The 25,303-nt window shown below is 41.9% G+C and overlaps 1 protein-coding gene across 8 annotated transcripts in view; it reads right to left on the bottom strand.

Annotated features, from left to right (window-relative positions):
* Nucleotides 1-25,303, bottom strand: part of LOC141922933 (putative E3 ubiquitin-protein ligase HERC3) — a 54,672-nt gene that overhangs the window by 5,468 nt on the left and 23,901 nt on the right. For 4 of the 8 annotated variants that reach the window (XM_074823075.1, XM_074823076.1, XM_074823071.1 and 1 more), the window contains exons 5-22: nt 25,032-25,253; nt 22,566-22,657; nt 21,502-21,632; nt 20,736-20,896; nt 20,134-20,210; nt 19,239-19,363; nt 18,631-18,690; nt 16,163-16,274; nt 15,255-15,444; nt 13,357-13,520; nt 12,728-12,841; nt 11,418-11,441; nt 11,242-11,331; nt 8,619-8,789; nt 7,840-7,983; nt 6,371-6,537; nt 5,162-5,228; nt 3,340-3,422 (exon numbers count right to left, since the gene is read on the bottom strand). In XM_074823075.1, the coding sequence (XP_074679176.1) occupies nt 3,340-3,422; nt 5,162-5,228; nt 6,371-6,537; nt 7,840-7,983; nt 8,619-8,789; nt 11,242-11,331; nt 11,418-11,441; nt 12,728-12,841; nt 13,357-13,520; nt 15,255-15,444; nt 16,163-16,274; nt 18,631-18,690; nt 19,239-19,363; nt 20,134-20,210; nt 20,736-20,896; nt 21,502-21,632; nt 22,566-22,657; nt 25,032-25,253 (2,194 nt within the window). The other 4 variants (XM_074823074.1, XM_074823077.1, XM_074823078.1 and 1 more) reach the window with 4 other exon arrangements.

Raw genomic sequence — 25,303 nt, 5'->3', positions numbered from 1 at the left:
CAGCACCACTGCTAAGTCTCCCTGTTTCTGCCTGTGTCTTGCAAACATGAGTCTCCAACAGGTTAAACCTGCTGCACTCCTCTCACTGAGCTGAGTCACTGCAACATGGACAAAGTACTAGGCAGCAAGTACCACCATGTGTCTGCTTATTCCACAGCACCAGCAGCATGGGAGGTCCCCCAGTAGCCCAGGCTCCACACTACCAGTAAACCCACCCAGTGGCCTTGCACCCAGTTCCTCACAGGGCCAGGAGGGAGCCAGAGCACTGGGGAGGTGTCAGGAACAGAGTGGTCTTCCCTACAGAACCCGTGGCCTCCACAGAGGTTGTGTTAAGCAAATATCAGGATTCAGTCACCAGAGGAACATGTCCACCCCCGGCCCAGCTCCTGCAACCCTACATTTAGGAAGCCCGGGAAATAACCTACAGCTCTTCTCAGTCCACAGGTGTCTGGGGTTGCTCAGCACAGGGCTCTGTGCCCACCTGCAATGACCTCGGACTGCCAGGTTGCTGTGAGCAAGTGCTTTGCTGGCAGGAGGGAATAGATGGTGCCCAGAAGACCACCACTTCCAAAGCCAAGAGCCTCACATAGCCCTAGTTAGGGGAATCTTCAGAGGCAGCTCCTGTCGACTCAGTCCCCAATGACTCTTGCCAGTGGTTTAGCACTTCCAAAGCCAAAGCTGTAGCCTAGAGGCAGACTGAGGAAATCCTGCTCTAAAAAGTCTTGATCTGAAACTGCATGGCTAATTCCCCCGCCCCCAGCCCCAAAGAGAAAGCCACCAAAAGAAATCAAGAAATACCCCTCACTACAGAGCAAGAAAATACTCTTTGAAAGCAAAGAAACCTCCTCTTCAGCCTTCACATTCTAGTTAAATAAATACAGGACTTGTGCATTCAGAGTACGTGGCAAAGAGAATGACTCCTCTCAGAATGACAACCCTGTTTTGCTTCAGGAGTTCCCAAGAACAGCATTAAAATAAAAACAGCATTCTGTAGTCATTGGCAAGAAACCCATGGCAAGCCCTGTCCAAACCCTGTCTCTGGATTTTGTTAGGAGGTTAAACATCTTTATTCTACTTTCTCTTTCCTATTCTCAAAGCACTGTGATCTGAGTGCAACTCTAGAATTTTATTTATGAAATTACTTAACATATTTCCCCTAAAGTTGGGGGTTTTTTGGGGGGGGTGGGGGTGTTGTTTTTTGTTTGTTTGGGTTTTGGTTTGGTTTGCTTTTTGGGGATTTTTTTTTGGGGGGGGGGGGGGTGTTTTTTGGTTTTTTGGGGTGTTGGGTTTTTTTTTTTTGGTTTTTTTTTTTTTTTTTTTTTTTTTTTTTACACCTGACAATAATGCACCAGCCAATGTGGGAAACTGGGACATGAAACTATTCTCTGTGGGTAGAGGTGTCGTTTTTTCCTGACATTCGAGAGCAGATCACACCCGCAGTCAGAGGATAAGCAGATCAGGGAACACCACGGAATCCAATATCTCAGTCTCTAGCTAAGGAGGTCACAACTGAAATATTTTGACCTTTTGGTGGAGGAATGCAAAAGCGATGAGGGATGGGTGAGAAAGTAAAAAAGAAAAACAAGGAGGCAGACTGACAAATATGAAAACTTGGAATAAGAAATCACATAGCGAAGGGGGAGTTATTTTCCAGTGCATATATTTTATTGTCATTTTCCTAATAGTCACCTGAGCATTAGGGAAATTCAAGCTGATTAAGCACTTAACTGTTGCTTAATACCTTTTCTGGCTGTTACGGTCATGAACCCTTTATCAAGAACATTTTATGTGACACCCAATATGAACTCCAAAGGAGAAAGGGAAAACACAGGCATTTCCTACTTGGCATTTTTCAAAGCAATTCTTGTGTATTCTTCGGTTCTTGGTGAACTTTCCTCAGGCAGGAAGGGCAGTGCCCAAAGACATGCACACGGCAAACTATTCAGGTCAGGAGGGCAGCAATTTGGTCCCTGGCCTCTAAATGTAGGGGCTGAGGAAGTCATTAAGGTGGATGAATTGACAGCCATGTCTAGACTTGGATTTAGAGGTTAGCTTGAGTTCAAAACTCTGGTCAAGATGAAGCAACTGCATTTCAGAATGTGTTAAGCCAGTGGAGCTACACACTAGCCTTTCTCCTTAAGGATTTTATTGTCTTGTTGCCTATCCTGACTTAATAACAGTTGCAGGAGCTAACCTGGGTGCTCTTCCCAAACATTTGCTCAGCTGAAATCTTTGTTCCTCCCCCTAGGCCAATATGGCACACAGTAGAAAAACGGCCATTTTTGTTTTGAGTGTACATGCCCAGCCTAAAAACCTAAAGGGTACCATCACTGGCATTTTCATCTTTACTTCACTATCACAAGTGTAGATTAAGCTTTCCTCTATTTACCTGAAGCCCATCTTCTCCTTGCAGGGAGAGAGACATACACTGCTCCATCTCCACGTGGGTTTTGCACGAAGGCAGCTATTTAGCTGTAAAATTGCACCCTTTGGGGCAGCAGTAGAGTAGGTAAGAAGGTAAAACAGACAAAGCTTTTGTTACAGCAATGGCTTTAGACACAATCAGAACCCTTTTAAATAATCAGATTAATAGGAAATGACTTCATCTCCAGACTTGCCAGCAAGGTCTTCAGCAATCCTAGCACAAGCCCCTAACCATGCTGCTGACTAGTCACTGGATCACACTGTTTTGCCAGCAGAGAAAGAATTTGAACGCTGCTTCAAGTAATAAAGGCATTTGTAGAAATCCAATTACAGGATTATGAGAAGAAAATAGTTTAGCAGCTGGAAAAAAAAAAGGGAGGGAAATGGTAGCTGTGCTAGTAACAACCCTCAGGTGTTCAGTCAAATGGAAAGGAATCTATGTACAGTAGGGCCTTATGGCTCTCATCAGGGATGGTGGTCTGCTATCGGGCGTACTCAATGGAAAGTGTTTCTGGCTCCAGAATTAATAGTATAAACAAGTTTGCCAGGCTCAGTTTTGTTGGTCACGTACAGTTCCTCTCTTAAACCATCAGGGAGACTAACCTTCGAGGGCCAAAATCATGCTGCAATCTCTATTTACCATGAGACAACTACCAAGGGCCTATATGAAGGCCTTTTACAGGGAAGATGTCCCACACCCTTTTGGATGGACATTTTCCAAACATTGGTAGAAAAATTATGAAAATTTGCCTTTTTTTTTTTACTGGCACCCAGTAACTTCTGAACAACTGGTCTTAGAATTAGTTTGCAGTGGCTTCTAATTCTCTCCTACATTTCACCTCAGCCAAGTTTTCTGTGGCATTGCACCTTACTTCACCACAAGTATGAGCCCAAGCCCATATATGCCCCACTCACCTGTTGTCCTTTTGCACCAGAATTTTATCTCCATCTTCAATCAGGTTCTTCTGCTCTGTCACACCATAGCTCTCCCTGCAGATCTATACAAAAATCAGAAAACTAATTTCACCAGAAGTACTTTTCAGGCCATATGCCTGCAGAAAGATAAGAGTTCTCTTTCACAGTTGACTGGCATGTGAAGGGTGGGCCAGAGAAAAAGGTATATGCACCACATTTTTTCTCTGCTCCAAATGCCCTGCATGCTTCATCACCTTCCATCATTTACTTTTGTTGTACAACTGCTATTAAGTCTAAATGCAAACTCAGAAAGGAAAAAAGTTGTTTTTAGGTAAATTTCCTGATAAAAAAACAAAGAGATTGATAACTAAGAAACTATACTTAACTAATCCCACATGCTCTGTCAATAAAAAGGACTCTCTTTTTTGTAATAGAAGCTCAGTAGGTTAATTCATCCACTCTCATTACAAGATGGTATGACCACAGACAGCTTCCTGCTTTTGCCTGGCCTAGGACAACACCAGTACAAACATACATTCTGTACTTACAAAATTGGTCATGTGGTAAAAATGCAAAAGGATCAATTTTCCAGTTGCCATACACAAAAGAGGCTCAGATTTCAACAAGCAAGATGACTTATTAATTTCAAGGTTTGGGATATCAGTTATTTATCAATTTCAAAGTTTTATCAGATATATCTGTATATATCTTTATATATTATGCCATATATAGTGCAAGAAAGACAGAGTAAGAATGCTCTTTTGTGTGAAAAGATAATTTGGAGAAAAATCTCTTATGTTACTTCAAAGGTATTCTTTTCTACACAGTCTGCATTATCATCATCATTATGGCTTCATTACTTCATCCTGAATTGCAGCTCTGCCCTGCATGAGACACAGTCAGACCTAGGTCTGACTCACTCCAGAGGTAAGTTTGATCTAAGAGACTTTATGTGCTCTCATTTATGAAACAAGGAAATGGACAACACTCTCCTAGCTCAGCAAGTGTTTTCTTCACCACGTGTAGCAGAGTTTCCTGGTACCTTGTTTTTACCCCAGGCAGGCCCTGGACAGAGAGGTCAAGAACCCAGATCAAGCTCAAGATGAACCCATCACTCACAACCTGTTAGAGCATCAGGACTTTAAAGCAAAGACATTGAAACATGGAAGCCCTTACCCTGCATGACTCAGAGGAAAACACAGCTTGGAGAATAACGATGCTGTATCTCCCTGTGAGGTTCTAAATGGACACACCTGATATTCCAATGTACATCAAGATCACACTCTTAATTTCAGAGAATTTACACTGTGTAACAAAGACTACTGCGTCTAGGTTACTAGCTAGAAAAAAAGTATTTTACTGCTGCAGTAGCACAGGAAAGCTGACGAACTTGACATGTCTCCTAGCAATAGCCTCCAGCACTTTGTTTCTAAGAAAGTCTGACCAAGCACATTCACTGTAAATTTTTAAGTTAAAAACTATTAATATTATGACAGCAATGAAAATTCTAAATTGTGTTAGCATTTCAAGAATTGTGTCTAGCGTGAGAAGTTGGTCACTGGCATTTAAGTCACATGCCACAGTGACAACAAGGCTATTTTGAAAACCACTCTGCTTAATCTACTTACTAGCTCAGTTTTCATGACCACATACAAAAGAACAAAGGATTTTACAGCAAAGAATTTTAACATTAACATTTAATATTAACATGGGGTATGTACTACAGGCATAGTTTGGAACAAACCATAATATAGATGAATAACTAGATGGGCTTCAACTGTACTGTAACAATCACAGAGTTGATATGTTAAATGAGTCTTACTGTAAAATTCAAGCAGAATGTCTCTTCTACATCTTCCCCAGGGTAATCTAAAAGTTGCTGAAGACTCCTGCAGAACAGGAAGGGAAAGAAATGAGAAAAAAAAAATCAGAGATTCAAAAAGCCATACACCTAAAGGGGAAAAGAAATTCAGCAAAAGTAAACAGCATCATACATCTGGGTAATAGGATTGCAAGAGGGAGAATCTCTCAGTCACCAGAAGGGGTAAGAATGAAATACACCTCAAATAAATAGATGCTTTCTTAGAAGCAGGATTAATGGCAGTCCACACAAATTATCAATATAGTCCATGCCTACCTAGTACATGGATGCCCTTTAATGATCCTGGCCTTAGAATAGCACATTTCTAGTGCTTAAGGACTGCTAGATATTTATGCCATCACCACGCAAAGGTCTGAGGGAGTGGAGGAAGAGAAGGTGGTGGATTATATCTGTACCCTCATCATGTAGAAAATATTCTCCCATCTCTCAAAATCCTGCTGCTGTCTTCCTGGCATTTTACCTCATTATTGTTAAATACAGCTGTCGCTTTGTGCAGATAAATCAGGTGGCAACTCAGAAGACCGCAGTCAGACTGCGGGATCTTAACCTCTCAGAGGGAACCAATATCCCCATGCAATTAGGCAGAAAAGATTCAATATGCCATTTAGAAAAAAAGTCATTCCTTCACTCCATTCAACTTCCTTCTTTCTGGCACGGGAGCAGGTCAGAGTTACACTGGTTCAGGGATGGGACAGTTCACATCCTACACATGCCCATCCTGGGCTACATCATGAGACATGCATAGGATCTGCTTGCGAATCCAAGACTGGCTTGAAGAGAAAGGCTGAGGCTAGGATCTGGGATCATGCATGCAATCACACAGTGGAGGGACATGCCCCCACCCCTGTTTCCAAAGGAGCATGGTAGGTATCTTTTGGCTGTGTTGATACTCAGTTTCTGGGGGTCGAGAAGGTGGGTACAGAGGTTAGATCCTAAGTAGGCAGATCTGATAGCCTGTGGGAGAGAAGTCTTACATAAAATTCACCACCAGCTTATGTACTTTGCTAGGATCACAGCCCCCCAAATTAATCAGTCACTCAAAAGGATCAGGAGGCGTTTTACTGAACAGCTTTTACCCAGTTTGCCATTTCTTGTTCTCAGTTGGATGGTCTCCCTTCCCAGAAAGGCTGCAAATTTTGCTTTTCATACCTTCCTTCTGTAGGGGATAGCTCCTTCAAATCCTCCAGGCAGGGCTTCACATTCAAGAGCTTTTTGTACAGAGCCAAGGGAAAGTGAAGGTCTACCACTGTGAAGTTGTATATTGCAAGACCGCATATGATGCCAATCAGGTGAAACCAGTTGTGTTCTACAAAACACTGCAAACCCAGACAGAGAAATCCTCATGAGACACACTGTCACTGGTGCAATGTGCAGTACCCTTTCCCCCATGCACTAAGAAGCCAGCCCCTGCTTTTCCAACTGGAACAAAATCAGAGAGCTCCCACCAGGTTCCAGTTTGGTTGTGAATTCCTTGTTGGAGTGTGGCACAGAAATGAACATTCAGACACCAAGCCCTATTAGTTTGTAAGCCATGATTAGCTGTGGAAACAGCAACAGCTGCTTTCCACCTTATCTGCCTTTTATTTCTTTTTCACACACTTCTGCATTTAGACATTAACAAAGCTTCAATGTTTGCTGTCTATGTACTGCAAGAAAATGTGTTAACAATTCTCTCCCTACCACCCATCCTATTTTCTATTAAAAGCTTACACATAACCACAGTGCCACCCAGGCAAATATACCAACATAGGTGTTGATACACTGGCATGTCAGTCACAGACTGGCTGCCTGTATTTGTTAAATGTTGTAAATACATGACTCGTACTTTCAGTGCTTACACTGTCATTCTTGGTGTCAAAGGGCTTGTTTTTAGAGCATTAACATGAGGAGTAATTGCTCTGTAATACTGTTCACAAGTTACAAAAGGTACCATGTAATTTCCTGCCTTGTAAAATGTAATTAATAAATTAAAAAGAACCCCACCAGGGCAGCTACACCTTAAGGGAAGACTGACATCATTTCCCATCTTGCTACCTGGGAAGAAGAAAAATGGACATAAACCACCACCTCCACCATAATGCTATCTGACAGGTACAGAACTTGCACTCTACACTCTTCCAAAACTAACCAGCTTTCACTACAAACCATGTTTCTTGCTGTTTAAGAGCTTCCTCACATAAAGCATTAACAAGTTTAGACCCTGAAGGTGATAGTGAGGCATGACTAAGTGGATTGGTTGCAATTACGTGAACAGCAAGGGAAGCACAGAATTCTAATGCCATTACGGCCTAAACCTCTGGTTCTGTAAAACAGCACATGATTAATCACATTCATGATAATAAGGGCTCTATTAATTGTCATCTGATACTTAATACAAGTTTTATTATGGGATAAGAATAAAGAGAAAGAGCCAACTCCTTAACAGGCACAATCATCACCATTCTACTAAAGTTAATGGACCTGTACTAATTTACACTGACTGAAAACAGAGCTGACATTGTACTGTGGGTGGAAAATGAGAGGAAGATCATTTCTTCCCTATAGTTTGCCACTAACCTTGTTGTCATTCAAATGCAGTATATTATTTCAACCTGCATGTACACAGGGCAAGGGCTTACCGTGTCTGAAAACCACAGCAGGTTTGACTCTGGGTAGTAAGTGAACATGCCATAGATAGGGTTGAGGAGTTCTTTTAACAACAAGAGGAAAAATTCCTTTGTCACTCCTCCAGCATCAACAGCTTCCTCACCATCAAAGATGACCTGTAGAAAAAGCAGGTCAGTAACAGGGATGCAGAGCTGAGACTGAGTGAATCAGACATCTTTCTAATCAGGAGCCACACAAAGCAATTTGTCTAACATGCCCAAATCCACTGCAACCCATGAGCCTGTTTCAGTGCTCTGCTTGCAGGGAGGGAAAGGGAACAGAGAGTGGCAAATCAGATATTTTGAAGATGTTTATCTCCTTATGGAAATCATAAATAACCACCTGTCCTCCCAACAAGCAAAGCAGTAACATGACAGCAACTGCTAAATTTTGTAGCAACCTCTCAGAGATAAAACATATACTATTTTAAGTGGCCTATTGCTGCTGAAGAGCAAAACAGAGACCGCATACTATCATAGAAATGTTTCCTCCCCTACCCCTTATACAGTGGACACACCAGGAAAAGAGAGTAAACCCCCTGCCTGCCTTCTTGTAAACTGTCCACTGCCAAAACACTCCAGGAGTCAGACAGAAGAAAGACTCAACCCTTGCACTGATTATGTCAAGCGTCCCTGTGTGCTATACCTATGGAGAAGCCACTGTACACTGGTGAAGTAGTAATGTGAACGACTGAAAGGCTGCAGAAATGTTGGCTGGATAAGAGGGTGCCACAGGTATAGTAAAAACTTACTTTAAGAGGCTTTTTCAAATCAATGTCTGAATGGATGCTCAACTCCCTTAAAGCATCACCAACTAAGTTACTCCTGCGAACATGAAGTACAAGGAAAGGGCTTCTGGCCAGCAGAGGCTCCAGGGTGAGAAGCATGAAGACATTCTGCAAATTTGCACCATTTATTGCAACCTGTAGATAAGAGAGGGGTGAAAAACAGCTGCTGATTGGTTCCTTTCTTCCTACGGAAGGAAAACAGTTAACTGCTATATGGTTGGTGTTCCTTCCTTACTCCTTTCATTTGGTTTCCCCAGGGTACCAGGAATACATGCTCACTCCATACAGGTGTGTGTGCCTGTATGCCTACCTACCCCCCAGCCCATTTCCCATATGAACACCTTTTGAGTCCACTGATTGATTCACCAAATTTAAGCAACAGAGAGATCAAATTCCCAAACATTTTTTGACATTAGGCAGGTGGGTGGGGAAAAAAGGCTTTATTCATGCTCTTGAGTCAAGAATGAGTCAAGAAACTCAGTGTGAACACACCTTGAGAAGAGTCAGAGAGTCTACGAGGGAAAGCAATGTTACTAACATACCAAACAAGGAGCCAGTTGACAACCACACCTGGCAAGGCACCAGGGAATCCATCACATACAATTCAAAGCTCTTATCTACACAGATTTTATGGTGTCAGGTAAGGCCAGTCAAAGCTTTGACCACACATAGTATATTCATTCTCATGTATTGTTCATAGTAAATGGCAAATTCACATTTGAAAATTCAGTTTAAGAATCAGTTCAACCTGAGGCAGAAATCCACTAGAAAGCAGGCTTCCCCCATTCCAGCACTCACAGAAGTACTGGCTTCTTTGCCCTCTAAGTGGTTGTCTTCATAAAGATGCTATCTCTCAGAGCTACAAAACCTCTACCTGCCTGCTCTCCTGTCAAGGTAAGGTAGATACCCTGCTCACAAACTGGGCAGCTGAAAATATACAGAAGAGGGGGACAAAATGAAAGCAGAAGGTGACTCCAGCTTCTGAGTATAGGCTGAGCCTCCTCTGCCTTGCTGCAGGTTATGTGTTCAAGTGGCCATAGCAAAGCTAAGAGATGGATATTACATGGAATCAGCACCATGGCCACAAGTAACTATGGTGACAGTTTTCTACCCTGAAGGAACCTGACAACCAAGGACATCAGCAAAGTCATTTCACAGAGGATGGGATGAGCCCCAGACCCTGGCTGCACTGGATGAGGGATCAGTGTCTGATGCTTTGCCCCTCTCAGGAGCCACCTGCATGAGCAATGCCTGGCACTGGGACGTTTACACTGGCACAGAGGCCAGCTGTCCTTGTCACAGCCTGGCTGTGAGCTGGCTTGGCTGCCACCTTGTTGAGGCAATCCCAAGCATAAATACAGGCTGGATGATGAGTGGATGGAAAACTATGAGACAGCAACATGCGCTCACAGACCAGAAAGCCAACCATATCCCGGGCTGCATCAAGAGGAGTGTGACCAGCAGGTCAAGAGAGGTGATTCTGCCCCTCTACTCCACTCTCGTGAGATCCCACCTGTCTGGGACCCCCAACATAAGGAGGACATAGGCCTGCTCGAGCGGGTCCAGAGGAGGCCACGAAGATGATCAGGGGGCTGGAGCACCTCCCCTGTGAGGACAGGCTGAGACAGTTGGGGTTGTTCAGCCTGGAGAAGAGAAGGCTCCAGGGAGACCTTATAGCGGCCTTCCAGTACTTAAAGGGGGCTACAGGAAAAATGGGGAGGGACTCTATCAGGGAGTGTAGGGATAGGACAAGGGGTAACGGTTTTAAACTGGAAGAGGGTAGATTTAGATTAGATATAAGGAAGAAACTCTTCACTGTGAGAGTGGTGAGACACTGGAACAGGTTGCCCAGAGAAGCTGTGGCTGCCCCCTCCCTGGAAGTGTTCAAGGCCAGGTTGGACGGGGCTTTGAGCAACCTGGTCTAGTGGAAGGTGTCCCTGCCCATGGCAGGGGGGTTGGAACTAGATGATCTTTTAAGTCCCTTCCAACCCTAGCCATGCTATGATTCTATACAGGGTAAAGGTGCTGGAGCTTAATACCTGCTCTGAACACGCTCCTGGAGAACCACAGGTCTGCACCCCTCACCGCAAATGGGTGGGTCAGCTGCTGACAACAGCTGCTGCCTGCAACCATAAACTGTGTCAGGAGTTGGTCTTCAACCCTCACTTCTGACAACCACTCCTCCTGCACCAGGCAGAAACTTGGAAAAAGTGCCCACTTACCTGAAGGCTTGTCTACTTTTCCAGCCTTACAGTTCCTCTAATAGAGACCTCACCTTACTACTTCTCCTTGGACTATCATAACTACATAAGTATTCCTTTCCTGTACTGTTTAAGTTTCCACCACATGTACATCTGGCAGTTCTGATGTTACCAAACATTTTGAAGTGAAAGACACTAAGCACTGCCTCTGCAATATCCAGGCCAAAGAGGTTCTCCAGCTACTCTGCTCTCCCGTATCATGGAAACAATAGAGTGCTGCACACACTAACTCCCAATGAATGCCTTTCCTTGCAGGCACCAACACAAAAGCCAGAGAAAAATAAATGGGGCAGGAAAATTGAGGGAGAGAGAGAGAGAACTATTACCTGCATCTGTAGTTCTGCGTCTGTCTGTAACATCTTGGTCTTCGCCTGAGCATCGAAGATGAAAGGATAAGAACAAAGTGTCACAGCATCCTGCAAAAAAGGCAGGCAGATTGGTTCCTATCTACAGCTTCCATAACACTTCTTTAAATAAGAGTCATGAAGAACAATTTTCTTACCTGCATGATAGACGGTCTTACTTTCTGTAAAGGAAAAACAGAAATATTAAAATCTTTTACTCTTTTGTGTCTTATCTATTTTTTTTGGACAGACTAATTCAAAGGTGACCCAAAGAAAATTTTTCTCCTCTGGGACAAACAACCCAGGTTCTTCCTCTCAAAGAAAAGCATGGGAACTTCCTTCTCAAGAAAATGCACAAGTCTAATTCAAAACTTAAACATCAAACATCACTAAGAGAACTAACTGGCACAGAAGCCTGTGTTAGCCTGCCATAGGTGAAACTTACTCTTACAAAGAAAAAGAAGAAAACTATTCCCAAGGCAGAGACCATACAAAACAACAGGAGAGACCATAAGACCACAACATGACAATATAAGACCACTCCTGCAATGCAAATTACTCCTCTCATTATCCATATCGATACATTTTTAACTATTTTTAACTATCACTGTTACATAAATTTGAGTCAGTATTTTATTGTTTTGCTCACTAAAAGTAAGCACAGAGCAGCCCTATTTAAATGATGGACAGTAGGGGACAGGGGACACAGCACACGTAACATTTAGAAAGTCCATGAAAACACACACAAAAATTCTTGCTACAGTCAGGTTTTACTCTTGCAGCATCCCTTGGTGGATGTTTTTTGGTGTTTTCTCACACCTAGGATGCCTTTCCTTGCTACAATTAAATAATCTCCCTGGGTTCCTATACAGCACATTCCAGCTCTCAGTTTAGTTATCTCCTTTCTTACAGATGTGAAAGTGAGGCATAAAAGAGGTGAAGGGTCTTACCCAAGATCACCCAGCAGGTTACTGGAAGAGCCAGGAATAGAACCCACATCTCTTGAGTCTTGGTTCAGTCCCCTAGCCAGAACGCCACACTGCCTCCTCTTACAGAGCAACATTTTAAGATCACTGGCTACATTATTCACAATACCTGCCTAAACAGCAGAAGTAAAGGGTAAAAATTATAATTTTAGAATACAGGATATGGCTCCTGAGGTGTCGATTACATTAAAAGGATCCAGTGACTGAATTAATGCCCTTGTGCATGGATTGAATGAAATTCACATGAATAATCACAGACTGTTGCAAGCGTTAGTTAAATATTGTTAGCTCCAGCTCTTCTGATAGCCTTATTTTACATGAACTTTGTCAAGCCACCAAGTACCCAAATCTGAGAGGCTTAACATATAGACGCTCCTATATTGAATACATTACACTCTCATTAAGGGTATTAAAAATACAGATCTACAACCAGAGACACAAACATGGACAGCTATTTCATGACTATACATAAAACCTCTTACCATTCCAGCCTGATGCAAGAACCACATGAGATAATCCTCCTGAATGTCCACCAAGCTGGAAATCTCAGGGATATAAAACTTATCATATTCTACATGTTTAACCTTCTGATTTACCTAGTGAAGAAAACAGATGGTTTTTAAAATATGGATATATTCAGCATACACAGGTTTGCTTTCATAAAATTAATTATAGCAACTTGGAACAATAGGACCCAGAAAGTCTTGCAAAAACACATCATCCCTAATGTTTTAGTATGAACCAAGAAGAATCAAGATAAACCTCCTTCTGACTTATTTTAGTCCCCTCTCCTTCTCAGCCGGACTACCCAGCACCAACACAGTGGGAGGGACAAGTATCAAGGGACAGGTATTTGTGATGCCACAGTGCACAGTCTGGTGGCTCAGCAGCAGCATTCCTTAGGGTAATTTCTTCCTAGTGTTTGAGACAGGACTACATCATCAAGTACCTTGAATTCAGGAAAACCACTAACATCTTCCCAATGTGGTGTCTTGGTGAACAATGACACAGCTCACAAGCCAGGTCCACAACCACTCTGCCCCTGCCAGCTGGCAAAGAGCAGAAAAGATGAATCATCTTGAGCCAACATGCACCCAGGCTTTCTTCTTACCTTGTGGAGTTTCTCCAGAAGTCTGAGAGCAGCTGTAATGTAGCTACTGAACAGGACTGGAATCAACAGTGTCTTTCTTCCACTGAGGAGGTAAACCACTGCACCTTTATAGAGGTCCACTAGCCTGAGGAAGTATCTTGGGCATACTTGAGACCACCAGTTATCTGGAAAGCAGAGGAACATCAATATAAATCCTGAATTAATGGCCAGAGTAACCCCTGAAGAAAGGATTACAGCTGAAAATAGGGGAACACACCTGAAGATTGTTTAAAAAAAAAACACCTTCCACATTTCTGTCCTAACCGTAGCAAGAGGAAAGTGAGCAAAGAGTCAGCTAGATACCAGAAATTGAAAAGGTCTTCCCTTTCCACTCTCATACAATCACCCCAGTCATTACCCAGCCCCAATCCCAATCAGTGTGAAGTTTTTCAAACTTCAATTCAAGATGCTGTCTCAAGTATCTTGTATTCAAGATACTGTGATCTTTCAGGCAAACTGTTGTCTCTCATGAGTGATAAAGCAGTTGCCTGGGCAATTCTCTGTAGTACCACACTTTTCTAGCAGGTCTCCTGGCACTTCTGCACTATAAGTCTGAATTCCCCCTCTTTATAAAGGCTGATTTCTTTCTTGCCAAGGATGGGTAACCCTTACCTCTCCCTGTGAAGGGACCCTGACTGTTAGCTGCTTTGCTAGAATCAATCCACCTGCAAAGTAGAAGCTGGAGCCTGGGAAACCATCATGTCAGCTGTTAGAAACAAACACCAATTTATCCTCTCAAGTGTCAGCACAACAATAGATTCTGGCAGACAAAAGTATGAGAATTCTTTACATTTCTGTATTCTAACAATCACAGTGGACTACTCTGAGTAGAAGAGGAAACTTGGTTCCACAGCCTCCTTGAATAAAAAAAAAAATACATCAGTAAACCTCAAAATACATTTCACTGGAGCAATGCTCCTGGAGGTCTGAATGCATTACAAAGCGTAAGATTTAGTATAAGGCAACCTTAAGAAACAGAGTAAGATAACAAGGAAAGTAATAGGTTAGGAAACATGAGTAACAATCACTAGCAGCATATGTTCTGCTTAGCTTAAAATGAGCTCATAGTAAATAATATTAACAGAAATTAAAAGGTTCAGAAGTGGGGGAAGAGCTGGGGTGTTCAGCTTGATCATGGACCAGCCAATAGGTTTTTCTGCACCTTATAAAGTTACTTTATCCTGTATATTATATCTAGTATATTCTTTTATTTACCTTATACAGAAAGGATATTCTAATGTGGACAATATCTGACTAAATTTAAGAGAATAAGATCATTTAATCTTCATGATATACAAAATCTATGTTCACAAGGAGGCACGCAAATTTATCTGGAACTGAACTCTCTGAATTAGGTAAACTAGATAATGTAAATTAGATTAACCTCCTTAGTAAGTGTTCTTTGAAACTATATTTTACTTCTAAAATTAAAAAAACTTATAAATTAACACAATTCTTAACCTGAATTTTCCTTTTTATTTTATTCCTTTATTATCCACACCCCCATGAATTTTATATGTTTTATATTATTGTAACAAACTTCCAATATCTTACCCTGCATGGCACATTCTTCATTTCCTCATAGTTCATGTTTAAAATTCAAATTTTATATTCATAATTCTTTTACATGGGAACATAGGTTTTGGGGGAGGATTCCTTGAGTCCTTTTGGTTCCCAGCTGCTTTTTACAGGCAACTGCTTCGTAACAATACTATATCACAAATCATACCAAATTATCAGTGCAGCCATTGTAACAGAACAGAAAAATTAAGCAAACATGACTGAAAGACCTAAAGGCAACATTTTTTGTCCCAGCTGGATACTGAAAGCAACATGCATCTTAAATGCCAGCCTCTTACCAAGAACTTTGCTGGGGTTGGTATCTAGGCGCAGAATAGCCATTGCTAGGGGAAGTGTTAATGTGATATAATACTTGGAGTCTTGGAAGGGTGGGAATTCAGGGAGAATCAGATAGATCCTCATTGCCTCTACATCTGGCGGTGAGCTGGACAGCTGAGGAATCAAAAAACTTTCAAAGCTCTTCAGTATCTATAAGAAAACAAGACGAAAGAAGGCAACTTATCCTGGGTGACAGAGCACCTACAACATAGATGAAGTGTAAGAACTGATGAAATAGAGCTCACTCAAAACAGGTGGACTTAACAGCTTTTGCTGACGATCTCCTAAAAACACTCCATAGGACAGGACTAAACTCAGATTTTTCCAAAATGCATGAAGACTTGGATAGGTTTTTCCAGGGCTTGCCTAAGGTTAGTTAATCCTTCTCATTAAGGTCACACCCCTGTTTTAAAAGTCAAACCCAAAGTAAAAACAAGCTACAAAAACTGTAGCTAAAAAATGGCATGGGGAACATACACAATTTTATCCCACAGCTCTTCACTTGTGAAAGAAATCCTCTGAGTTAGAATAAATTATACAACCATAAAGTATTCAACTCCTGACAGGCAATAAATGAGCACATAGTCATTATTTACAAGTATAACATACACAGAATTAATTTCAGCAGCCATTTCAAGTATTAAAAGCCATGAGACAAAACTTTTTAAAAACAAGTCTTAGAGACACATTCTGAGAAGGTGAAAATCAGCCTAGGTCAATGGAGAAGTATCCACTGATACCATGAAGGATCTGGCCTGCAGATTTGGGATATAATCCTTCCAAAAAAAAGCTGCTGTTACTTTTATGTTACAGAAAGACAAAGCCTTTATTTCTCCTCTGAATATCCAAAACCCCAGAAGTACAATACCTGGTCTAGGAGAATGGAGTGCTGAGAGTTCATCAGCTTCTCAAAGAGCACTCTGGTGGAGTTCAGATCAATCCCTGGGATCTTCGGACTGGTTTTAAAATGTTCATCAATTCTTTGAAAAAAAAAAAAAAACCACACCAGACAGTCATAAGTTTAAGGAAGAGACACTATTACCTATGTATCAGCATGGCCTAAGAACAAGCAATGGAGAAACAACCTCTAGGGATTTCATCAGGCTAGAAACAAAGCAGAAGTTGGAATCTTCTTGCTAAAGACAAGATGGACAACTCTCCCTTCTGAACTCCTCCAGGCCTTGCTTAGGGTTGGGATTCTAGCAGAGAAACACTTTAACAAAGTCTTTGACTTCCCCAGGACTCCTTCACTGACCTAAGAGCCTGCCTAGACAGGCCAGACTGCTTAAAAACCTATAGAACATGTATATATCATATGTATCAAAATCCTCTGCGTCGTCTTCATACTTTTATAGCAAAATCTGTTTAATCACACCCAGTAAGAAAGGGAAGGGTGATGCATAAGACAACACTGACTGCTGTAAAAGGGGACATCAAACGAGGGTTTCAAAAGAAGACAGGAAGATATTCAGAGTAGCTTTTTAGCTATTCCACTCTCAAATTTTCTAAAACTAAACAACCACAATCAAAACACAGCATAGCTGAGAACACAGTCTTCACATGGTCTTTAGTTGTAACAAAGACGTGCTCTCCTTTCTGCTGTGCTTGAAAGGCTGTAATTTACTCAGGCTACCTGTGTAAGAGGGTAATGAAGGCAAGCCTGCAGAAGACTGTTAACAGTCTAACAGCCAGATCTAGCTACACTGAACGTCCAGTCCAGCAGGTAAGCTGCCTTGCTCAGCATCTAAAGCATGATCAGCATCTGTAGCAGAGGCTCTCAGCACCACTGTCTGCAGTAAAGTTGCACATAAAACCTTGCAGTTGCTAGTAAAAAAACTGTCATTGCTACAATTCCATTGACCTCAAGTTTTTCCCAAGTCTGCCACTGTTCATCTGAGACTGTGCTGTGTTAGACACTCTGAAGGAAAAGGTAGCTATTAAAGATGGGACGCATTTGTTAGTTTGCTGGTGTGACTATAATGACACAAGAAGCTGAACACAGCCTGCTGTAGTAGGATGGCTATTTCAGTAACAGCACAGGCACCAGGCTGGAAATAGCTCTTCAGAGTCACACTGTGGTACAGCGCGCTTCAGGCTGTGATGTGCAGTAGTACTGCAGCGTGCCCAGTCACGCAGCCATGGAGAAGCTGTTTTTCCATCTAACCCTGTGTACCACAATGCTGTACTGCAAACAGGCCTACACGGCATTAGGATGCTGGAGGGCTATGCTAGGGTGTTTCTATCAAGTGCACTGTGACATAAGGCTTCACATATAAAGGTACATGGTTAAATATAGCCTCACTTCAGTGTATGGTGGCTTCAAATTTTATCATTCATTTGGTCAAAGATTTCCAGCACTAGCCAGGACATCACTAAAGGGGAAAGAGAACTGCATTGGAGTGATGAAGTCATAAACTCCACTCATTTCCACATTTAAAGGAGACATTGGGACTATTTACAGTGACTCCACAGCTTGGATACCTCAACAAGTGTTTTAAACCAACATGACAACTCTCCTGATGCAGTAACACACTGCCTTGTCACAATACTAGAGAAGAAACCATTGGACAAGCGGAAAAACGCAAGAATAATGAGTAAATAGCTTCTTTTTCAAGGTGCTCTTGGAAAATATTACTCAACAATTACTCAGAGTAACTAAGTTGTTCTTCACCTACTTACAGGTCATTTACTCATCACATCATCATAAAAAATTTCTCCTCCTCCTCATCTTATGCTGTTACCTCCCCAACATTTACAGGCACAGCCAACACAATCCTTCCCAACCCACAGCCTTTGACTCAGCTACGCATATTGCAACCTTGTCACCACCTATTGTTGGTTACACCCATGTGAAATTCCTGTAAGTAGAAGCACACAACTTTCCACAACTGATGTCACCTAAAAGGAAAGTGCTTCCATGCTGCCCCCAATGTATTTCTCAAGAGCAGCCTGTGTTGAAGCATACCTCCTCACACACCAGCCCCCACCAGCTAGCTCAACTGGGTAAGAGACTATTCAGATACCTGGCATCACTCATTTCCCTTAATGTTGTATCCCCATCCCTCTCTTTTAAAGATGTTGATATTCATTTCATAAGAAAAAATAACAGTTGTGAGAACTCCAAGGAATCTGTGCCACTTAACAGTACACTCACCATGCACTTTCTTAGACCATTTGCCTTCCTTACCCAGCTCTAACCACCCACCTCTTTAGGGGACACTTTCTGCCCCCGTCTGTCTGATCAGAAAAATCAAATCCCACTGCAGCAGTGAGTGAAGTAAAGGGATTCCAGTCTGCCTCAAGGGAAAGCCACACTTCTGTAAGTTTGCCACTTACTTCTTCTCCAAGAAACTTCCATTCCAGCAGGCAGCTGAGGACAGTATCTGAACGACATTACTGTTTGCAGCAGAAAGACAAAAGAAAACAGAGACAGAGGTTATGAATAGATGTCCCAGCAAATCTCTTCCACTCACTTCCCTTCCTTCTATGAGAAACAATGGCAGCATCACCCCTTCAGAGGCACAGAGGTAAGTAGTTCATTCAGAATCATGTAACATCCCTCTCTGAAAGGAGGGATGTTAGCAGTGCCCCCTTTCCACCTATTCTGCCCTCCTCATGGCAGGCACACAGGGGAAGGACTTTAATCAGTCTGTTCACAAGTTCTTGCTGCTTTTCATGAACCCTAAGCACACAATGAAGGACAAATTTAAAATCCATTTCCCACCCACCATTTGCAATGTTCTGAGGCAGCCTCAAATTCCTCCTTTTGCTCAGAAGCTCTAACCTGGCAGCCTTGTGACTGGCAACTGTCCTCCCCTTGGAAATGATCAAGAACCACACTTGAAAAGGCTGCTAAATTTCAAGTGAAAGCATGGCACGGAAGCCAAAAAAATTATTTAAATTAAACTTTCAACAAAAGGCTTGTCCAGTGCCACAATACCTACTTGACAGAATTAGAACTGTTCTTTTCTAAAAGCTTTTGCCTCCAGACATCTATAGTTTCATCATTTATTAAACAGGTGTAACGTGTTTCATTTATGGTCCGGAAATCATCAGCAGGCAAGGAATTCTGTGAGAAGATACAGATTTCAGCAAAGACAAGGCTTGTAAAACAATTCCTTCTTATCCATAATCTCTGTTTTCTATATATAACTGATAGCTTCCTTCGTGTGGTCTCTCAACAGGTTTTGTTAGGAAGCTGTAGCTTACTAAGAAGTCCAAAAGGAAAGGCATGGAAAGGTATGGAAAAAACCATCATCAAATACATTTTAAAAAGAGGGAAAAAAAAAAAACAAAATATCATTTCCTGAAATGTACCAAAGCCCTCTTAAATACCACCATATATAACTACAGGCTTAGTACCTTTATTCTAGACCTACTTCCATGCCTCAAAAGTGTATGCCGAACACTTCTTGAAATAAGATGACACAAGCAGAAAAAACAATTCAGCATTCAGCCCTCCATCCAGCATATCTTGAAACACCCCAGTGTACATGGTCCACAGCCCTACACTCTAATCACACGGACCCCGGTGTCTCAGGGGGAAAGCAACCCCTTGCTTCCAATCTGCAAAGGACACTTGACTCCCCTCCCTGCTGATCAAACTGAAATCAGTGTCTTTGCAGTGGCTCTTTGATGTGCCTCCAAAGGAAGGCAACTTTCAGCCACTCCTAAAAAGATGTAAATCCCTGCAACAACTGTCATCATTGGTAAGGTTTGTAAGGCAGAATGGACTCCAAAGCAACACTTCATTTTCAGGAGATATTACTAAAACCCAAAGATGCATTGTGAAGTCTGGGACAGGGGAGCAGACCTGAGAGGGTACTTCATTTGTTTTACCTCATATTTGGAGCAAAGCACAAATGTTTGGTCTCCTCCAGAGAAGATATGTTTAACAATGTGATATTTACAGGCATCTGTTGAAGAAAGAGACACAGTTGTGTTAGAGGTTGATGAATGCAAATTCCTACTGTGCCTTTTCTCCCACACTTGCACTGCCAGTGTCTGAGCCTTTACACTACAAGGAGCACCTGTGTCCCTTGAATACCAGGCTGAAATCAGTTGGAACTTAAGTACTGTAGCACTTTCTTGAGAGATACACAGGGCCTGGCAGGAGGGAAAAGTTGTAATTTTTAAACTGCAATGGGGGTTTTAAAGAGAAACCAAAACCCTCGGAGATCAGTATTAGTACAATTTCATGAAGTCTCAAGACCACCAGATGTTGAGCTCTGCCATGAAAAGAGAAAGGGAAAGGGCACACATTAACAGAGAGAGCAAGAGGTCACCCTGTAATTTTCACAATGCATTTCGGACAGGAGGATGGGTTTCTTTTGCTATTTCAAGAACTTTCACAGAACAATGTCAAGGTGTCTTTAGACAGCCATGGATGAAATGAAATTATTTATGTCCATTTGTGACTCCACATTGCACACAGTACGTACCAGGTTTCCCTGAGAGTTGCCCATTGTGAGCTGCCCAGTGACCCTTGACGGGAGAGGGACACTTAACATTGCAAGTGTGCCCTGTTCCCAGCTGGCCTCGTGTTCCACAGCCAAATGCATAGATCATTCCTGAAGAAGGCACAAAGGCTAAAGTGTGATGTCTGTAACAGAGATGGGCACACAGTTTGGGCCTTGTTTAACAATAAAAAGAAAAAAACCCTAAACGCCACTTAAAATGTATTCTCAGTTCCCCTAGGCCAGAAGCTGGTGCAAAGCAGCATCTTTACACTAACACCAATGCTCAGGTTTTGCCACCTGATGGCACCAGTTTATGGGATGGCACTCTTTAGGTGGAAGTGACAAAGAGCAGCTTGTGCCAGCATATGGCTGGTACCTCACAGACAGAATTAGCTTAGTCATTTGCTAAGCCTGTACATATCAAAAGGCAACAGCACAGCACCAGTGTTACTAACTCTCTTTTCATGAAAGAGGCTGGAAACTTGTGACCAAAGGGGATGCTGCTCTAAAGTCTTGCTGAATTATTAAGATGGAAAGGTGTCTTTTACCAGGTTACAGCACAGGGCACAACCCCAATTAAAAACCTACCTTCTTTAGAGAGCCTCAAAATTCTCATGGGAAGTAAAATTTAAATTAACTTAGTTTTAACACGTAGGATGCAGAAGCAAGACTAATCCCCCTGTTTATAAGACTTGGTGTCAGCATTAACCCCCACCAAAGAAAATTTCTGACTGCACACAGGACTCACCTGCCACAAGCAATCTGGGATACTTCACTGCCCATTAGCTCAAGAACTCTTCGGGGGTTCACTTCATCATTCATGGAGTCATGTCCCAGTTGCCCGCAGGAACCTGCACCGAACGTGAACACCCCTCCACTCTGTTAGCAAATCAAACAGCATATTCTCCATTTAGGGACCCATAACCCAGCAGTATCTCTCTGACTCCAGTTTCAGTACAAGTCCAAGCTCAGGCAGAGATTGCTGGGGATTTCCAAAGGATTCAGAAAAGAAACTTGGGTTCTGCTAATGCAGCTTCCAAACAGTTACCTTGCCACCCATCAGAGACTAACAGAATTATCTTTAGGTATGTCTACATTAGACAAGCACTTCCCCCCACCATCACCAGATGAGTCTGAAATCCCAGCAGGTTCAAACATGGCTGAATAGCGACTATTTCCACAATATTTTACACCCATTTCTGTCAGCTGATGATCAAAAAGACTGGTGACCTTTTTCTTTGAACAAGAGCTTCTACAGAACTAATCTTCTATAATAGTGTTTTTTCCACAGGAATCCCAAAGCCAGCTGTTTAATTCATTTTACAGTGGAAAACACTGAGGCACCAAAAAAAGGAAGCAATACCTAGGAAGTGGCAGAGGCAAGGTAAGAACTGAGCAGTGATCTTTCAAATCCTAGAGTAGTCCTCTGTTCACTAAACTACACACCTTCTATTCTGATGCACAGAATCACTCTCTTTTTAACTTCCAACAAAACTCTACATTCACCCCTTTAGATATATATTTGTTAATTTTTTTTGCTCACAGCTAATTTCTTTGAGCAATTCACCTGAGTTTTACTATTCATTGTCATGGATTACTAACACCTTCATCTTCCAAAACAGCAATGGATCATCTTGGCAATGAATCTCAGAATAAACTACACTAAGACCATATTTTCCATTTAGTTTCTTTTACTGAAGTCAGATGGAATATGGTACATCAATCTGTTCTTTTCTACCATTACCCATGAAACTATGTGAAACCATCAGGCAGGTGAGACAGCAGCCAGGATTCCCAGGTTAGCATCTTTACCTTTGTCAGAACTGCTGTGTGTTCCTCTCCACAGCTGATGTAAACTACCTTCTGAGACCGCAACAACTTCACATGACAAGGGGATTCTCGGTCTGCATTGAAGAAAAAAAAATACAGGAGCTGTTTCATAAACACAAACCTGAATGTCTGAGAAAACCACTGGCAGTCTGATTTTCAGATATGGTCTACATGAACAATGGAAGCTTTAACAACTGGGGGGAAAAAAAGATGTTCTTGAGTATTTCACTGCTGCTTTCCCCCTCCAACTCTTAAAAAATTTGTCCTGGCTCAAAGAAAACTGTCCAGAGCAAGAATGCAAATACTGAGAGCCTTGTATAAACTCAACATGTACTTGCAGTTTGGGAGTTTATGATGAGCGCAGCCTAGCTACGCCCACCTTCAGCCTCATGCGCCATTCCAGACTCCTCACTGACGACTGCAAGCATTTGTTTCCAAACCCTTGCTTAGACCTTTTCCATACAGAACAATCCTGACACGGAAGACACTAGCATACACAAGGTGAATCCCAAGGTGTATTTAAATGTCTAGTCTTCCTTCTGTTGTCATCCTTTAAGAAGATCCTCCTACTTGCAAAGGCTAATCACTGCCAACCGTTAAAAGATGCTTTTCTCCTTCACTCTGAGATTCTAATCATTAGAAATGAGTCTCCCAAGGATAAATACACTAAGCAAGGTTATATGTTTTACTAATATAAAGATAAAATAAAAGCTAAGCATTTCAAGAAGCAGTAGGTACCCCAAAACAATTAGATATTAAGGGGAGCAGCTACTTACTTCATACAACAAAAAATCAGGTTCCTACCTATAGAACTTGTCCATATTCTAAGACTCACCCAAGGATTTGACCAGTGATTTTTTCTGGGTAGTGAAAGGAAAATGGTCACATTTTCATGGATTCAGAAATGAGAGCAGGTTTTTCATTTACTTTGTTCTGTATTTTAGCACACTCGATCTTTATTTTGACAGGAATGACACTTATCTCTACAGCGTGATTGTTTAAATAACAGTGCTGCAGAATACTCATGATTGTAGACTTCCCTGTTCATCTTCACTAAGTATAATTCACACTGTCTTACCATGATTCACTTACCATAAATATCATTAATTTAGTACAGTGCCATGTATTGAGGGGTAAGCAGAGTATGATCCCTGGCCAACACAGCCCCACAAGCAGATGTCCCTTACAAGTTCATTTAAGAGTAGCCTGATGTCAAAGCAAGCCTCTCATATAAACCGCAGCTTTGTTGAAATTAGAAGCATTTATCTGCCAGTCTACATGGAAACAACATGGCTGCTCTTATACTAGATCAGTTCTCGCTTATATGCAGCACAAGAGAATAGACCTGGAGCATTTTTGCAAGAATACAAGATATGTTACAAGTCTTACAATCGTGTTTCATATTTCTAAAAGTGTAAAGCAAGATGAAATGATGCATACAACATATGAGCCTCCTTTGCTAAACTACAGGTTGGTTTTGAGTAATTTGTCAAAACGCTTCATTCCATTATAGGTACACAAAATGTGAGGTAATGCTTTTGTCTTGCAACATACAGTGTTTATATGCTACTACATGATGCAACCTAGCATTTACAAATATATACACCTCAAGTACTCACCCATGCAAAATAAATTATCTGTGCATGCTAGGTATCACATCCACACTCAATAACTTGCCTAGACATTTAAAGCTACTCAGCAACTATGCAGAAAACAATAAAGAGGTTGATTTGAAGCTCCAAAGAAATCTTTCACTCACTCGCTTTTACAAAAAGTTAAGAATGTGTCAACAAACAAACAGAAGAGGTCTGGGCTTTTCAGACTAGTGGTAATGTCACATCCACTCTTCAGCCTCATTTATAAACCTGTGTTCAAGTCTGTTGATGGCTAGGCTTCACTGAACATGGCCACCTGAAAAAAAACTACCATTGACCCTGCATGTCTGGAAAATTGTGCAACAAATAAACTAGACATCATTTTACAGCACTGAGATACTCTGTGCTGCCATCATTTTGTAGCGTACAGATGCTCACCAGTCAAAAAACACGTTGGCAAACAAGGGGATGGGTTCAGCCTGCTGTTCTGCAGGGAAAGCCTTTGTTCCACACCAACTTCAAACAAAATATGAACAAAGCATTTTTGAGAAGAGGAAGAAAGAATATGAGCACTTCCATTGATACCTGCATGTTGACCCTCACATTTGAAAGATCTTTCTTTTTGACATTCCTCATTTCCACTAACATCCACGAGAGGAAAAAAAGTGTTTCTGTCCCTACTAAGTATGAAAAGCCTGTAGACTCCATCAGACCCTGTTCCTCCGCCCTCTCCTCCCAAGAGGAGTTGCTGAGGATTATATAGCCACGCAGTAAAAATATACTGTCAATGCAAAGAGAGACACTAGGCCAAAAAAGTCCATCCTTCTTTAACCTAGGAACATAATTTTAATACCTCGTTCATCACTTAGTCCCAGCTGTCCTGAGCTATTCTTCCCCCAGCCAAACACAGCTCCTGAGAGAGAGAGGGCAAAACTGTGGGCTCCACCTGCAGCAACCTGAGCCAAAGGGATCCCATCAAGAGACTTGACACGTTGTGGACTGGCTTGGGAGGGACATTCTTTGCCTAAGCCCAGCTGACCATAGCTGTTCTGTCCCCATGTGAAGAACTGGCCATCTGAAACAAGGAAAGAAAGAGAATGGTGAGTAAAAGCTGGTCAATAGAAA

The sequence above is a fragment of the Strix aluco genome, chromosome 4, assembly GCF_031877795.1.
Source record: "Strix aluco isolate bStrAlu1 chromosome 4, bStrAlu1.hap1, whole genome shotgun sequence".
In the NCBI taxonomy this organism is placed as follows: domain Eukaryota; kingdom Metazoa; phylum Chordata; class Aves; order Strigiformes; family Strigidae; genus Strix; species Strix aluco.
Note: the sequence above shows the minus strand (reverse complement) of the source record. Positions and strands in the feature narration are given on the sequence as shown.